At 42.1% G+C, this 16600-nt stretch overlaps 1 protein-coding gene across 1 annotated transcript in view; it reads left to right on the forward strand.

The window, feature by feature from the left end:
• Positions 1–3483: 3483 nt before the first annotated feature.
• The window catches only part of RGS7BP (regulator of G protein signaling 7 binding protein), a 40993-nt gene continuing 27876 nt past the window's right edge, over positions 3484–16600 (forward strand). Inside the window, exons 1-2 of the mRNA XM_061342668.1 lie at positions 3484–4132; positions 6859–7025. Coding sequence (XP_061198652.1) covers positions 3974–4132; positions 6859–7025 — 326 coding nt within the window. The 5' untranslated portion in view covers positions 3484–3973. The remainder of the gene's footprint in view (positions 4133–6858; positions 7026–16600) is intronic.

Consider the following 16600-nt stretch of genomic DNA (forward strand, 5'->3'; position numbering starts at 1 on the left):
CAAGTAAAGCAGACTTAGCTGTTTTGACATTCTTGCTAGCCTAAGCATATTGTTTCATGCATACATAACCAGGAGCAACATGCTTGTACTGGGCTGGCAGCTACAGACGGGCTCACTAATGACTGCATGCTTTTTTAAACTTTCAGTGATTGCAGGCAAAATAAACCTCTTCCTCAGCATCTCCACTGCTAAGGCACTGCATGGATATTAGTTTCCTAAGTAAACTTGGAAACTGTTGAGAATGACATAACGGAACTTAAAAAAAGTTCCTGCTTTCTTTAAAATCTCATCTCTTATATCAGTAGTTTTTGTTGAACTGTGGCTAAATTTCACAGAACAGAGATGTCTGTCTTTCCTTTAAGTAGTACCTAGATAAACTGATTTTAGGCACTTTAAAAAATAAAAACAAAAGAAAAACTTCATTACTATATTTAGGGTCAGAACTGCTATATTCACGTCTATGCAGGCTAGGTGTAATATTTTTCTCTTGGTACTAGACCAGTAGGCACTAAAAATACATTAATGCACAATCTTTGCTACAAAATGATTTGACTTACTAAGCCCTGCACTGAGCAGAGGCTGAGGAGAAGGGCTGCAGGGAGCTGCCACCAGTGGAGGAGCTCTGAAATCAAGAAGGCTAACACCTTGGGTACATGAAAGACTTATTTATGGAATCAGGCCAGAACAGTGCTTCCTGTGGCACTCCTTTCTCTAACTTGGCCTGTAGGACATGAGTAACGAGAAGGAAATAGCAATTGAAGATCTGATTCTCAAATGCATTATTACATTGTTATTTATGAGAATTAAACAGTTTTACTCCAGAGGAAGCTTGGTACAAAATTTAAGCACTTCACCTCCAGACACTAATCCAACCCTGCCTTTCCAGGGAATAAATCTGTGCTCTGTTTAAAAAGTACAGTATTTACTTAAAAAGATGGTTGGTTCACTTTCTTTATTAATTAAAAAAAAAAAATTAAAGAAATGTGAAAAAGTCTCTGTTGTTATTCTTAAGGTTCTCATTTTCAATCCAGCTTTAACACTTGTTTTATTTTTTTCTGTCCCATGGAGATTGTGCAGAATTACTTTATTCGTTACCTGTTTCTTGGGTTTCCCCCTCCCTGTATCTCTTTCTACAGAATTTTTTGCCTTCTACAGAAACTTTTGCCTTCTCCATTCCTTCGCCTCTTTTTCACTTTTTTTTTCCTCCAAAGACATCTCCTCACATTTCCCAGCCAATCAGTGTATCAGTGTCTCTTTCATAACTTACCTAGTCCATTACATTCTACTGGCCCTTGGGAAATGTTATCAGAAGCCAACCACCACAGAAATAAATGGATTAGAGAAAGATTGCAACAAAATGGAACAAGAGAGACTCCCAAGTAAGATTTTAGAACTACAATACAGGGTAGGTATAGGAAAACCTACATATTTACTTTTATTTCATTATGAACTGTAAAGTTGCTGTATAACAAGAATTTGACTGTGTAACAACACAGTACTTTGTGAACCTGTTTCAAGGTCACCCAGCTGTGGCCCTAAGAGGTTGCTTTGGGAGGGAGCAACAAGTCCCTGCTTGTGGCTATAAATTAAATATCCGGAGACTCCTGCTTCTCCAACATAACCCTGGGGTGCCATCAAATTCATCATGTTCCATGATGATTTCAGAGGTCAGCGTGAAGAATCATGAAAATAGGCAGTCTTATGAACTGCAGAAAGAATCGTCAGACCACTTCCAAATGTGAACACACTGAAGATACAATCAGAAGTTAATGTGCTCTAGATCACTGGGCCTTCAAAACTGTCCCAGATGTTGGCTGAAGGGAAAAATTCATCTGTGACTCAGCTTTATATATGACAGATATATCACCAGGAACTAAACTGTAACCATCCTAAAAGTCAGTGAGACTGGCATAGACTTGAAGGGACAAGAGCTTCAGCCAAGGAAGGTAATGTACAAGTAATCATGCTGCACTCTTTGAAGATCTATTGCTATTGGGTTTGGTTTTAGTGTTAATAATAATTATTGCTATTACAGTAGCTCTTAATAAGACTAGAAATAGACTGAAATAAGAGTAGATCATATGAATAGAATTATACATGAGCAACAATTAAAACACTAGCAATAATGTAGCATAGTACTATGTTTTAATTTCCCTTTACAAATATATGTATTTTCTTCTATATAGATGTGAGATGTACTCAGTTTGCTTTTTGCCAGTATTAAATACATTTTACTTGTCATTAAGGAATGGTTTGTCTGGATATGGAAGCAATATGATGTCGTGGCTAAGATCTTGTGTTCATGCTGCACCAAATTCAAGCATTTATTTCCTATCTTTAATAGAATTTAGTATGGAGAAAAAAAAAAAGAAAAAGAAAGTAAGAAAAAGAAGAGGTGTTCTTACAGTAGCACTTGCTAACTGCAAGTTCATGCTGTCTGGATGCTGAAGATCTAGTAGGGTGTTTACAATTGTAACTTCGTGATTACAAAGTCATTCTAGTTTTACGTAAAGCCATGGCAGTGCTTGCAAAGCACTGCAAATCCAACACTAGCACATCCAGTAGCTTTCACTACTCGGAAAGTAGCTGGAAATGTCTAAACAAATTTTCCAAGCAGACTGGCAGCAATTTCCACACTCAGGCAGGTACCACCAGGGTGTTTACTACAGTAACGCTTAGGACTGCTTGGAAAGAGGCCCTCGACCTGCCAGAGTGCCGTCAATGGCATATTTAAACTCCTTGCCAAGACTGGGTTTCTGCATTTGGTGCTCCTTTGCTTGCAAGAACATTACTGAAACATAAAACTCTTGTATTTAATGTCCTGAAGAAATAAAATTATACCAGAAGTCAATTAAGCAGCTACAGCTACTTGGCTACAGAGGAACGGGGCCGGCCCTGCAGCTGAAGCTGGTCCAGGCTGTCTCAGTGCCCAGGGTGGCCTGGGAAGTGGGTTCAGAGGAAGCGGGCACAGCCCCAAGGCCGTCTGCTTCGGAGGGACTGCGGCGAGGATCAGTCCGATGAACTACAACCGTGCTGGCATGCTGGACCACAAGAGGAAGCTGTTTCTCCAACCGATTACTATTTCACCTCTTCAACACTGAACGAATACGATCTACAGCGTAGGTGCATCACACACTCCGAACATTTTCCCTAGAGTCCGAAATAAGGGGGTTTTGGTGACAGAAAACAAAACTTCCGCGTCTGCCGGACGGGCGATGCACTCATGGCTGGGGGAGTGAGGTATCTCTAAGGCTGCGGCCGCTGGCGGAGGAGCCGCGGGCTTCTCCCTGAGGCACGCACCGGGAAGCGCTTCTCCCCGGCGCTGACCGCCTCCCGCGACGGCCGGGCTCGGGGCGCCGGGCGGGCGGGCTGGCAGGGGGCGGCTGCCGCTCCTGCTCCCGCCCCGTGGGGGCGGTGCGCTGTTGACAGCGTCACCCGCCGGGCTCCACCGGCCCCTCCGAGCGCCGTCTCCCGACGGGCGCCCCGGAGAGGCGAGACGCGCCGCTGGGGGGAGCGCGTAGGGGCGCGGCGGGGCGGGGCGGGCTCCGCCGCCCGGAGCATCAGGCAGGGCTTGGCGGTGGCTGGATGGGAGCCCGTGCCCGCCGGGCACGGCCGCGCTCGTCACCCGCCCGCTGGCTGCTGGAGGGAGGACGGCAGAGCATGCCACCGGCGGGGCGGTTCCGCAGGGACTGACATGCTGCTGAAGGAGATAGGGCGCCAGCCCCTCCGCCTCTTCCCGCGGTAGCGGAGGCGATGCTGCAGGGCGCTCCCCGGGCTCTCCCGCAGGCGCCAGGCTATCGCCCGCAGTACCCGCGCTCGGTGCCGTGAGCGGCCCGGTCCCGGCAGGGCCGAGGCGACGGGCGGCGCGGACCCGCACCCTCCTCGGAGAGGCTGCGGCGGCTGGGGGTGGAGGCGCTGCCCGCGCCCGCGGGGCCCCGCACGGCGGGCGGCTCCGCACGGCCCATGCGTGTGCATGATCTCTGCACCGAGCGGGCGCAGAAAGCGCCCCCGCTCCGCCGCCTCCATCTTCCAGGGCAGCAGGACCTCACCGCACAGCCGCGACAGTGAACGGCGGGGCAGCGGCTCCGACGGCACCTACCAGACCCAGAGAGCCCTGGAGGACTGCAAGATGGTGGGTACCGCGAATGGGCTTGCCTTGGTTTTTGGTCTGTTCCGAGTGGCCTCTTTGCGGGCGGCGGTGCCGCTCATCGCGCCGGTTTGCCTATTCCCATCACGTACAGATGCACTATTTTTAAAACTGCAGTCCCCATCGGGGGTGCTGCCCCGTAGCCCGACTCGTCCCGGTTCCAAAGCGGGAGAGGGGAGCGGTACCTGTGGGGAGCCGGCGGGGGGACTGCGGGACGGGCAGGGCAGAGACCTTGGCCCCGCTGGAGCCCTCGCCCCAGCACAAGCCGCCTTCGCGGCGCTGCCAAAGCTGGAGTCACTTTTTGCAAGGTCTGGCTAAATCTGTCCCCAGACTTGAACTCGCCGAACCCTAAATACTAGGTGAGGAGTTCGTTCCACTGCGTGACTGCGCGCTCTGCATGCTGTCTTGTGCTGCAACCACGCTCTCGACCTAAAATCGTTCTCAAATGGGACTCGGAATTTGAGGCTCTGAGATTGTGTTGCTGACATATTTGGTACCTGTTAACAGTCTCCCCAGAGCAGCTGGTTACAACTGTAAAACCCCGGGTCAAGTACCTGTATTCATGCTGGTTTTGTACTGTCACATTATGGTGTGACATTTTTCCCCATTCACGTTCAAAATTGCTTGGATCCTGAAAATTTCCTTCAAACCAGTACAATTTATACCCCCTATCTGGGTCCACGAGCTACAGTTAGATGGACATTGGGCCCCAAAATTGCTCCTCTAACCAATGACAGAAATGGAAAACAAAATGAAGTTGCTGCTACTTTACTTGAAAGATCTGGATATTGCTAAATCTCTGTCCAGTAGCATGGGAAATGTACCTGCTACTTCTGTTCTGATGGGTTCTGGCAGTTTTTTCCTCTAATACTGCAAAATGTGCTGGCAGATATCCATTCTGATACTTCAAAATTGGGAGCAACTCCCAGTGCACCGAGAAACAAAAGCTGCCACAGTAGCTCTATAAATATACCCAACAAGTGGATCCTACTGGGTCCTACTTTTATTTTTTTCCCTCACCCCTGGCAGCGTAATGTGGTTAGTTAAAACAGAGATGCTAGTTTGGTAGAATTTACTGACTAGAAATAAAATAACATTTGCAGATGGGTTGTCAAGATGCAGTAAGATTCAGGAGTTAAAACCAATGTTGTATTTTCTTGTCCTCTGACTGGATGCTGCAGCACCAGTGTGGTTTTGTTTTCCCAGGCAGTGCTGAGGTGGCTGAACGTGTCTGTTTAGACAGGGGATGTCAAGAGAACTGGCAAAATGTGTCTGTGGAAACAGTTACCAGTTCCAGGATTCTCTTGATGCAGAATAATTATGCTGTGACACAATGTAGCACTTTTTTTTTTCTCGATATACTTTCATGCATTCTCTTAAACTGCAGAACAAGAGAGTTGGAGCCACGTTTAGCAAATACTGTGCCTAGGGCTTTGGTTTTTTGTGCGCTTTTAATTTAGCTTGGGGTTTGCAAGTGTGAAGGTGCGGATGTACTGGAACATACTGGGATTGGTTTGCTGCTCCAGAAGCAGAGAAATCTATTTGATACTCTTACAATGAAATTTCAGAATGCACAGCCAAAAATCAGGTCCCAGTACTAGTTCTTAGTTATACAGGTAATTACAGTTCCATGCGTGAAGAGTCAGAATGTAATACTGCAGGAGAAGTGACTTGTTCATTTTCTGGCTATGAAAACTTGGGAGCTTGACTTTAAAATCTGATCAAACCCAGGTTTTAGCATACTTGTATGTTGGGATATATTGAACTCCTGGTTGTAATGAAGGCTGGAGAATTACAAGCCGTTCTCTTGTCTGTTTTTATGTATTTTGGAAATTGAGGTCAGATTAGCAAAACACAGATAAATAAATATTCTGTTCTATTGCTCCCTGCCTTCCACCCCCGCCACCATGTGGAGCAAATGGTCTGATGTGCTTTCTTTCAGAAGACAGCAAATGCTTCATTCCCTTAAAATATAGTCCCACGTACACGATCAGTAGAACTAAACAATAATGATCTTTCCATCACAGTAAAATCTACCCAATAGCATGTAAAAGTTATCCAATAACATCTGTGTGTTTCTGCTGGGTATTAGATTTCTGTAAAGGTTGAAGTGTTTATTTACTTCTCTGATTGTTTTACACACACACGCATTGGAAAAAAAGTGCTTTCTGGAATCTGAACTGGAAAGTGACAATCTGGTGCATTTTCTCAGCCAACAACTGCAGATCAGTTTTAAGACTGAAATCTGGTTTGGGGGCCAGTGACAGAACAGAAATTATTACAAAATAAATTAGCAAAATTGCCAATGTAAAAACAAATGCCACATTCCAATCTGTAAATGTGCTGTTAATCAGGAAGCAGGAGGAGCAAAGGCAATAATTTCTGGAGATATTTTTGTCTTTTATGATAGCAAAAAATAACCTCATGCTACTAGTAAAACAGCTGTTTTTTTGTCTGCTTGATATTTAAAACTAATAACTCAAACACTTCCAGAGATCAGAAGCAGAAACACTACGTTCCTGCAAATGAACATTTATGGTTTACAGAAGAGGCAGCCGTCAGGGAGGCCCTAGTCTTGGGATTTTGATCCTGTATGCCATGCTATTGGAAGCAGCAGTGACAAGCCTTAGGTGGGCATGTTTTTTTAAGAGTGATTATTTTCATCAGTGTAGTTAAATGTCTCATGTAAGTAAACCCCCTTTGTTTTTCAGCTTGTCCAGGAGTTCAATACCCAGGTGGCTCTATACCGGGAGCTGGTCATATCTATTGGGGATGTCTCAGTCACCTGTCCGTCTCTGCATGCAGAAATGCACAAAACTCGAACCCGAGGATGTGAGATGGCCTATCAGGCTCATCAAAAACTATCAGCAATTTCTGGGTAGGATTCTACTTACTTTTAATTAAAGCTGTACTCACGCACACATCTTTGCACACAGCATTATGGAAACTTTCAGCAAAAGCACTGACTTGTTTCTGTTTTAGGCATAGAGGTGCATGACCACAAATTCTACAGAATGCTCATATTCTTATGGTAGTGCAATTTTGGGTCATATCCTGGTCCCCTTACTAACAGGATATCATACTGATATCACTGGATGCTTTTATGTAAGATGAACAGGATTTTACTCTGTATCACTAGATGATTTAAAAACATCAAGGGGAAAGCCTTGATTTTCAATGGTGAAATAGCAATAACATTCTGCACACTCCTTTACTTGGTATACCTGATTGAACAGTAAGAGACAACTAGCTCAGCTCAACTAGAGACTTTACAAAACTAGATGAAAAAATAATTAGGCAAAAATTACATAGGGGAGAGGAGCACAAGTACTATTGTGAAAATTTGTGTTTATATTCTACATGTTTCTAAATCCTTATTTCTATTGAAGTAAGGAGTGAAGTCTTCCCAGCACATAATGTTTTCATTTATTCTTTGATATTAACATTATATACATTTCTTTCCATGGTGACAGAATGTATTATCACATACTTGAGACTATGCCTCAGTACAAGATAAACTGGCATAAATAGCTTTGTCTTTTAAAATGGGTATTCATGCTACTTACACAAAGTCTATTTGTGTGTTATTCACACTATGGTGACTAGGGCATTTATTTGCATTAACACATGTACTCCTGGGTCATGCCTCCCTAACTACACTTTGTCAGAACTTTCTGCACTTGCCTTATTCACTGTAGTCCTTTGTGCACCACTGGAGAAAAAAAGCTTTCTTTTTTCTTTGCAGCTCTGCCTAATTTCCATTGAAGTTCTTTCATGACTTTAATGTATATGAGAAATCTGTCATAGGTTTAGTGTTAGAGGGAAGACCACACTAACAAACTTAGCAGAAGGAAACACTGGTTGGTCATTTTAGTATAACTGTCAACATTTTCAGATGTTGTTTTGTGCAAAGACTCATAAGTTGATATCATGACCTCTGATTTGTTCCTCAAACAAAATTTGTGCTTTCAAGTTCCTGAAATGTGTGAGAATTAAATAAACACACAAGCAACCAAGAGACACAGGTCCTTTCAATCAGTGCACTGAAAACATGGAAGCAATCAAAATAATACATTTGATTAGCAGAACCTCACTTGGATTACTTTTTCCCCCCATTAAAAAAAAAAAAAAGGAACAACAAACAAACAAAGAAAAACAACCCCAAACCAAAAACAGGGATACATGCTCATTTAGAAGTATAGAGGCTTTTTTAAGTAATCATTCACAGCTGGGATTCTGTCACATACACAAATATGTCCTGAATGTTGTGCAGTCACTGTGAGATTGACATTTAGCTAATCTAAAACTGTTTTAAATAACTGTGATAATAATGTGATATCCATAACAACTGGTAGGTGTTAGAAACCCTCTGGAAATTACTTATTTGGTTTGACAGACATTTTACAAGATATGCTTCACATCCCCACATTCCTACAGCTGAGGAAAGCTATACGAGCCAATTAACTTGTTTGTTGTATCCGTGAGGAAAGATGGGACATGAAGGTGCAGCAAGGGTTCAGTGTAGAAAAGAAAGAGGAGAGGAGTAATAAGTAGTCTCATAGGTTCAGTCATTAATTCATCAAGAAGAGTGATGTAGTGCTTACGGCATAGGATCCTGAATGGGAACCTAATTTGGTAGGAAAAAGACTCAGTAAGAAAAATACTTTGGGACAGGAATGTACTAGGGACAGGAATGTATTAAATCATACTCAGTATTAAATAGTCAGGAGGGTAGTGTATTGCTCAGAAGCTACTGTTAGCAGACTGGACAAAGGCTCATTTAGTTTGCTGCTTTAGTTCAAAACGCACAGCGTTGCACTGTGAAAACTTCTGGGTAGCACACCCAATTCTGTCTTCCAAAGCTTGTCAAAGAAAGCCTATTGCTTTCCTACCCAGAGAGAATAACAGCAATTAGTGGATTATGTTACTAGTCTATAAAATTTGTTTTCATATCAGCATTCTATTGGTTAAGGTCATCAGTAATGTTCAGTTCATCTCTAAGTGACCTGAGCTGTTGCGGGGCACAGTTTCTTTCAAGAAGTTGGCATCACTGTCCAGTGCAACATTAAGTTCATTAATCTTACTTGGACTGGTGTCTTTCTTGGAAAATCAGCAGAGAGCTTCATTTTACGCCTCCTGCTTGAATACATCAGGATTGGAGACTCTTAAATGCACTCCTAATTCAGGCAACTAGAAGAGGCAGCTATTCCCATTCCTAACTCACCTGTTCCACAAGACTAGGGAAAGTAAAAAAGAGGAGATATGTGAAGACTTGGAAGGAAGGAAACAAGAACACATCCTATGAGTGCTGAGAAAGGCAGCTCTGGAAGAAAATTTGGAAACTATGGTAAGAGAAAGAAATACAGAGGTGGAGCTAAGGCATTAGAAACTGAATAGGATAGAAGTCACGAGGAGAAGAAAACTTTGACTATGGACATATCAGTTATGGAATATGAAATGGACATCATAGTAGGACAATGGTGTAATATGATAAGAAGAGCTATATAATAAGGTCTAGCTGTAGAAAACGTATACACAACAAAGGAGACTCAGCTAGAGAAAAGGGAGAAATAAAAGCCAGACATATTCTAAAAACTGAGAGAAACAAAAACAAAAGACATGATGGCAAAGATAAGAAAGTAGCAAGGAAACATAAAGTCTTATGAAGCCTGTACTGGATCAGACCATATCACCCCAGCTAGCTCAAATCTGACAGCTGCTAGTAGCAGAGAACTCATAAAAAAGCGTATAAAAACCAGGCTGCGCATAGAGCGATACCTTCCATAGTATGCTTGCCACTACCCCGCAATCAGTAGTTACAGAATTTCCTGCAAAGGATGCATCTGAACAATTTGTATTTGACCAATACAAGTTCTTACAAAAGATTTTAGGAGTTGTCTAAACACAAAGGTCTTCTGCTCAGAAAATGTTGAGGATGAATAATGACATCTTTACACTGTGGTGTGTTTAAAAATATTACAACAGAAAAAAAAAAAGGTTGTATGAGAAAGAAAACTTCAATCTCTAACTTCATAGGGCCTCCTAGCTAATACACCCTTGTCTTCACTTGTTCTCTTCTGGCTTTTGTTGTAGAAGCAAGTGAAATTTTTCAAAAAGTAGATGCATGCCTGAATTTACCAGCACTATCGTGCCTTTCAGGAAATGATGAATACAAAGAAAAAGAATTCAAATTCAAATATCTTAATTCTAGTTGGTGATCTTCTAGGAATGCTAGTTGAAGTATACTCTTTTAAGTGTTGGTTTTCTGAGAACTTCAGGCCAATTCCTGCTCACCACACTCATACTAACAATTCTTAGTGATTTTTAATGAACTGTCTTCTGAAGAAAGTGAGTATGGTTTGGTCTTTTTATTACATTTTCTGCTGTATCAATTTATCAGAAATGCAATATCTAAAATTAATTACATTGTGCACCCTTGCGGTATCAGATGATATGGTCAAACCTGGAGAAAGTAAAACAGCAAGAAAATGAGTCAGCATTACTTTTTCCAGACAAAAAATACTTGTAACAATATGAAGGGGGTAGGTGGGTAAAATGCAAATCTCTGTTTTCAAGGTCTGCTTTATGGGGTGATAAACAGCGATGACATTTTAGAAGTCATCAAACAGTAAGCCAGTTTTATAGGTGAAGTACACCAAGTCTGGGATGTAAATGGAAAGACAACTCAGAACTGTATTTTAAGATACAAGTCTGCACAACTGTCTGCACACTTTTGTAAATGTCCCTTTCATATTCTCAGGCACTTGATACACTTACATAATGCAAGTATTTCTGTGTGTACTTGGCACACTGAAACCAGAACTGGCAGTATTATCTCTGTGACAGTCTGCTATTTATGTTGACAGTGGGGTTTTTGGTTGGTTTAATTTTTCTTTCTGAGTGAAATGAAACTGTGAGGAGTTTAGGGGTGCATGGCAGTGTAGATCTGTGCGAACACAGCTTTGAAAGTGGCTCTCCTGTGTTGTTCAGATTGGTGTTGCAAAGTCCTGATCTAAGGAGGATAAAACCTTATATCATTACAGGTGTGGAGCCAACCACCTGGAAAGCAGTTTTGCAGAAAGGGAGCTGGGGGGTTCTGGTGAACACAAGTCGAACATGAGCCAGCACTGTGCCCTTGTGGCAAAGAGGGTGGAGAGCCTTCTATGCTCCATTAGGGAGTGTTGCCAGCAGGGCATTGATCCTTACCTTCTACTAGAGGCTGTTGAGGCCATATCTGGAGTACTGTATCCAGTTCTGGGCTCCATAGTAGAAAAGAGAAAGGGACATACTGCACCAGGTCTAGTCAATGGCCACAAAGGATTGAGTATGCAACATCAGACATACGAGGAAATGCTGACAGACCTGATATTGGTTAGCCTGGAGAAGAGGACTAGAAAGGGATTTTGTCAATGTATATAAAAAATAACTGATATGATAGTGTAAAGAAGACAGCCAGACTCTTCTCAGTGGCACCCAGTGATAGGATAGCAGGCGCAAATTGAAATACAGAAAATTTGATTTAGATGTTTTTAAACCCCTTTTTTCTGTAAGCTCTGTAGAATATTGGAACAGGTGCTCTGAGAAGTTTTGGAATCTCCACCCTTGGAGATACTCAGAACTCAGCTGGATATGTTGCTTAGTAGCTGCTGTAGCTGACACTCCTTTGAGCACAACCAGTGGATTATTTCTAGATGTCCACTCTTGTCTGTGGCAAGAGACACCGTAAATCTTCTTACTGGAAAAATTCCAAGATGAAGCTTCCTTCTTCAACATTGAAGATTCCTTCTTTGATATTGAGGTTCTATGAAACAGCTGTCAATGTAACTTCCCCCTGAATTCAAGAAAAGTTAAGGAAGTAGACCTAAAAATCTCATTCTGATTGCATTCCTGTGTTTACTGCAGTGCACAAAAATGCTAGAATAGTTCAGAGAATCATGGAATTATAGAATGGTTTGTGTTGGAAACGACCTTAAAGATCATCTACTCCCACCCACCAGACAGGGACGCCCCACACTAGATCATGTTGACCAAAGCTCTGTCCAACCTGGCCTTGAACACTGTCAGGTTTAAATGCTCCAGGGGTGGAGCATTTATCACTTCTTTGGGCAACTTGTTCCAGTGCCTCACCACCCTCATAGTAAAGAACTTCCTTATATCTAACCTTTACTTCCCCTGTGTAAGTTAAATCCCACCTTACAAGCATGTCAGGATCCCTCTGGATGGCATTCCTTCCCTCCAGTGTATCAACCAAAGCACACAGCTTGGTGTCATTGACAAACTTGCTGAGGTTGCACTCAATCCCACTGTCCATGTCACTGACAATGTTGAACAGGATTGGTCCCAACACTGGCCCCTGAATGTCACCACTCGTTACTGGTCTTCAGCTGGACACTGAGCCAGTGGCCACAACACTTTGCATGAAGCCATCCATCCAGTTCTTTATCCACCGAGTGGTCCACCTATCAAATTGGTGTCTCTCCAATTTAGAGACAAGGATGTCGTGTGGGACTGTGTCAAACGCTTTGCACAAGTCCAGGTAGATGACATCAACTGCTCTACCGCTGTCCATCAGTTCTGTAGCCCCATCATAGAAGGCTACCAGATTCATCAGGCAGGATTTCCCCTTGGTGAAGCCATGCTGGCTGTCACCAAGCACCTTGTTGTTTTTCATGTGCCTTAGTTGTTGATTTAAGTATGCAGTTTTTAATTAATTCCTACTTTTGTTTTCCTTTGAAATCTACAGTAGATTTTTGATTTTTTCAATAAGCAATAAAGAGTAATTTCTCAGCCCCAATTAATATTATATCAATTCCTATGGTGGTGTGAAAACATTCTGTGGTTACCCATTTATGGCCAAATTTTTATTAAACTGCCCACCTTTTCCCCAAATTATGACACTTTGAAATTAATAATCTTGTTTCCACAGCACACAAGGAAACAAAAATACTGCTGCAAAATATTTTACAAATTAAGAGAAAAGGAGACCTCAGGCTTATAACTTAGTGAAAGCTACATTAAGAAAGACATAAAGGAAACCATTCTAATTTTAATCTTCAGATAAATAAAACACTGCTGGCAGGCAGTATAGCTGAACAGAAACAGAACACTTAGCTCAACAGGGCTAACTAAAGTTATGTCAGGAGATAGAGCAACAAACTAGAGCTTTGTCCAAACTAGGTACCAATCAAGCAGCATGTATGGAGATCTCTGCCCTACATAGATGTCATTAAAATCCCTGCTATTGTATCACTTGAAGTGTATGTGTGAGAGGTGGGACGAGTGATATTCATGTTGATTCCTGGAGTTCTGAATTACAGGAATGGCATCTATATCCTACCTCAGTTACATTTAGCATTATTTCAACATCCAGATGAAAGTTAAGAATAAGGCAAGTGCTTCATAGAGGTTGCACCATGATAACCAGAGTGTGGACTGGTGAGAGCATAATTAAATATTAAAAATAGTGTGGTGATATGTAAGAAAACAAAGCGAGCAGTTTATATTCATTGCAAGAATCAATACTGTTACACATGTTAATGCCCCCTGAATTCATACAGTGGTTTTTTGCTGAAATACTGCAGGTATTTGAAAGAGTAAGATCTTAAAAGTCCTATAAAGAAAATTCAAACTGTTGAGATTCTCCACTTCTGAAAGATGTTGGAAATATAAAACTTCCCATTTGCTCTCATGTGTATACTAAAACCATCTCAGTAAGATTTTCCAACCTGGCAGGCCAGATCCCACAATTCTTACAAGCATTCAACAGTACCTTACTCAGTAAGTTGTTCTGATGACTTAATTGGGACTGTCCAAAATGAGAAAAGTCAGGAGGATCTTTGTCTCCCTCTGAAGAAGAGATTTGAGGATCTGGAGTGGGTTCATTCCAGAGCATTCTTATAATTATGAAGTGTTGTTTTCCCTCAACTTTATATTCAGCTTCTGTAAACATTACTGTAACTTTCTTAAATTCTTACAGTTTTGTTGTGATTTTGACAGTATCAAATTCTGGGGGCAAATTCTGACTGCAATCGTTCCACTTCAGAATATCTTCACTGATTTCTTAGTCATGAAGTTGTTCCCATCTTTCTGCTGTGTATCAGAGACTGCACCTGTTCTAGTGACTCAAATCCTGTTTTTGACTAATGGGAGTTGGTCTACATGGAAATGTTTGGGGAATTAAGCTCATCCATGGATATTTTGTGAACATAGTGTCTATGGACAAACTAGCACACAATAGCGCAGTAAGTATAACATAGCTTGCTTCTTTCTCAAGAGGGCAAGATACACATACATTATTTTCATTAGATTCCTTTGTAGATTTCTCTCTGATTATACCAGTCATATGCATCTAAAATGAATGATGGAAAGAGACATGGAAAAGCTAAAACCATTTTATGTGGCACTGAGTTAAGGTGGATACTGTTCTTGAGAATAAATATATTTAAGCTGCAAGTTGAAATCATTTAAGTCAGCTATCTCAACTTCTAATAGGCAAATTCAGAAAGCAAATAATGGAGAAACAACTTTACTTACTTAAGCTAGAGTTCTCAAAATAGCTAACCTCCAAAGACTCATTTTTCCTTTGTACCTTTGTCTTTGGAATTGTGCTGTAATAGGTAGCTGGAATTTGAAAATACAAGGTGCTAATATCTCCCTTTCTGGAACTGTCTTTTATAACTGGAGGTCATATTTAATAAAGGGCAAACATGCCTAAAAGTGAATTTAGCATTTACTTCTCTGTGTCCAAGACAGCAATGCTGAAAATCCTGGAAGTTCTACATCTGCAGTGACACAGTATAGCTTAGTTTTGACAAAGCTGAAAAGCTTAGAGCCTTGCTTAACAGTAAACCTAATCAGCCAGCATAAGTGGGGCATTCTTGCTTGTCCAAGCTGTGATGACCTTCATCCCAGAAGTGCTGTCAGAGCATCCTCGGAGCCTGACACACACTGACAATTTGGATTCTTCACAAAACACAGTGACACCTGCTACTTTCTTTTAAACCAAAGTTGAAAGTGGGTCAACTTAATTTCTAGACCACTTGCACCCACTTCCTAGAAGAATGTTCTGACTACAGTCAGGGGAATGTGGGAGCTAAAAGTAGAACTGGCAGCATCTTTGTCAGTCACTTATTTGACCCTTTCATCCATCTCACACTCAACTGCACATTCACAGAACTTGCCAGTGCAGCACTGCCACTGTTCAGACACTCAAGGACATGCTGGGTAAGCCAGGCAGGTAAGCCTGCTGCTGATGTGAAGGGTCCTCTAACAGAAGAGGAGCTGTGTCTCAGCCCAGCAGCCTGGGACTCTGCCCCATGCTCAAATGCTCAAGGATCACCACAGATAGCAACATTCTCTCTGGGAGATACAGAGCAGCATAGCTCATCCACTGTGACATGAAGCTGTAACTACAGGAAGAAGGAGGTACATTGCCATCATCTCTACCCAGTGCAGAGAGTATTATGCACAAGGGAGCAAAGCGGTGTACAAGTCTGCACTGTACTTGGGTTTCAAGCAGTGCTGGTGCAGGTGGAGACTGTTAAAGAGCTTCCTTGGAGTTAAGGAGAACTTGTGTTCTAGTCCTTTCTTCCATGGTATTTTCTGTGCTTAAGCAGATAAATCATGTAAAGATGTAAAAGAGATCCAGAACTCACATAAATGCTGAGTATTCTTCAGCATTCTTCATCTTCAATTTAGTGAACTGTAAATTCAACTGCACAGTACCTGGGTCTAGGGTTGAAGTAGGCTGAAGATTTAGGGTGATTTGGGTTCTGTTTTGACATGTCTTCTGCATTCAGCTCTCCATTCTGGGTCCCAGGCTCCAGCCTGGAAGAGGAAACCGAATAGTAAGGTGTTGCAGTATTTGAAGTCCTTCACTGGAATACTCTTCTCTGCTATGCATGTGCAGCATTTCACCAAAGTTAGATTCCGGGGGGGGTTGTTTTTCTAAATCTAAGTCAGGAATAATGAAGTATTCTATCCATTGGTAAGCCTGTTTAATTGTAGCAATGCTTGAAATAACCAGCGTTTCACACCACTATTTTAAGGTATAGAAACGTTTTACATCAGAAATTGACGGAAAACAAGATACATAGCCTGAGAAATTTAGAGCCTGAATTACAGTGTCAGGGTCCCTTTAGAAATGCTGCAGAATCAGAACTGACCTTGTTCAGACCATTTGGTGTTTGTGCAAGTATTCTGTAATTTAGTGCCTTTCTCTTGCCCCGTTTTGTCCTTCCTTCAGAATACGTGTTACCACATTTGACATAAAAAGCTTTCCAGGCTTCTTCTGTGAAAGCAATTTTCTCAGAGACTAATCAGGTGGAGGATCCAGCTGTTAGGTACATCTGTAGGAGCAAGAACTGTGGGACACCTGTACTTGTTATCTCTGAAAAATACTATACTATTTAATGCCTTTCGTGCATCATATTTCAGTCTTTCAAGGGAAGGCAT

This window comes from Neopsephotus bourkii, unplaced genomic scaffold (assembly GCF_033783945.1).
Source record: "Neopsephotus bourkii isolate Nb327-2 ecotype Australia unplaced genomic scaffold, CSIRO-AGI_Nbou_v1 NB_1810, whole genome shotgun sequence".
Lineage (NCBI taxonomy): Eukaryota > Metazoa > Chordata > Aves > Psittaciformes > Psittacidae > Neopsephotus > Neopsephotus bourkii.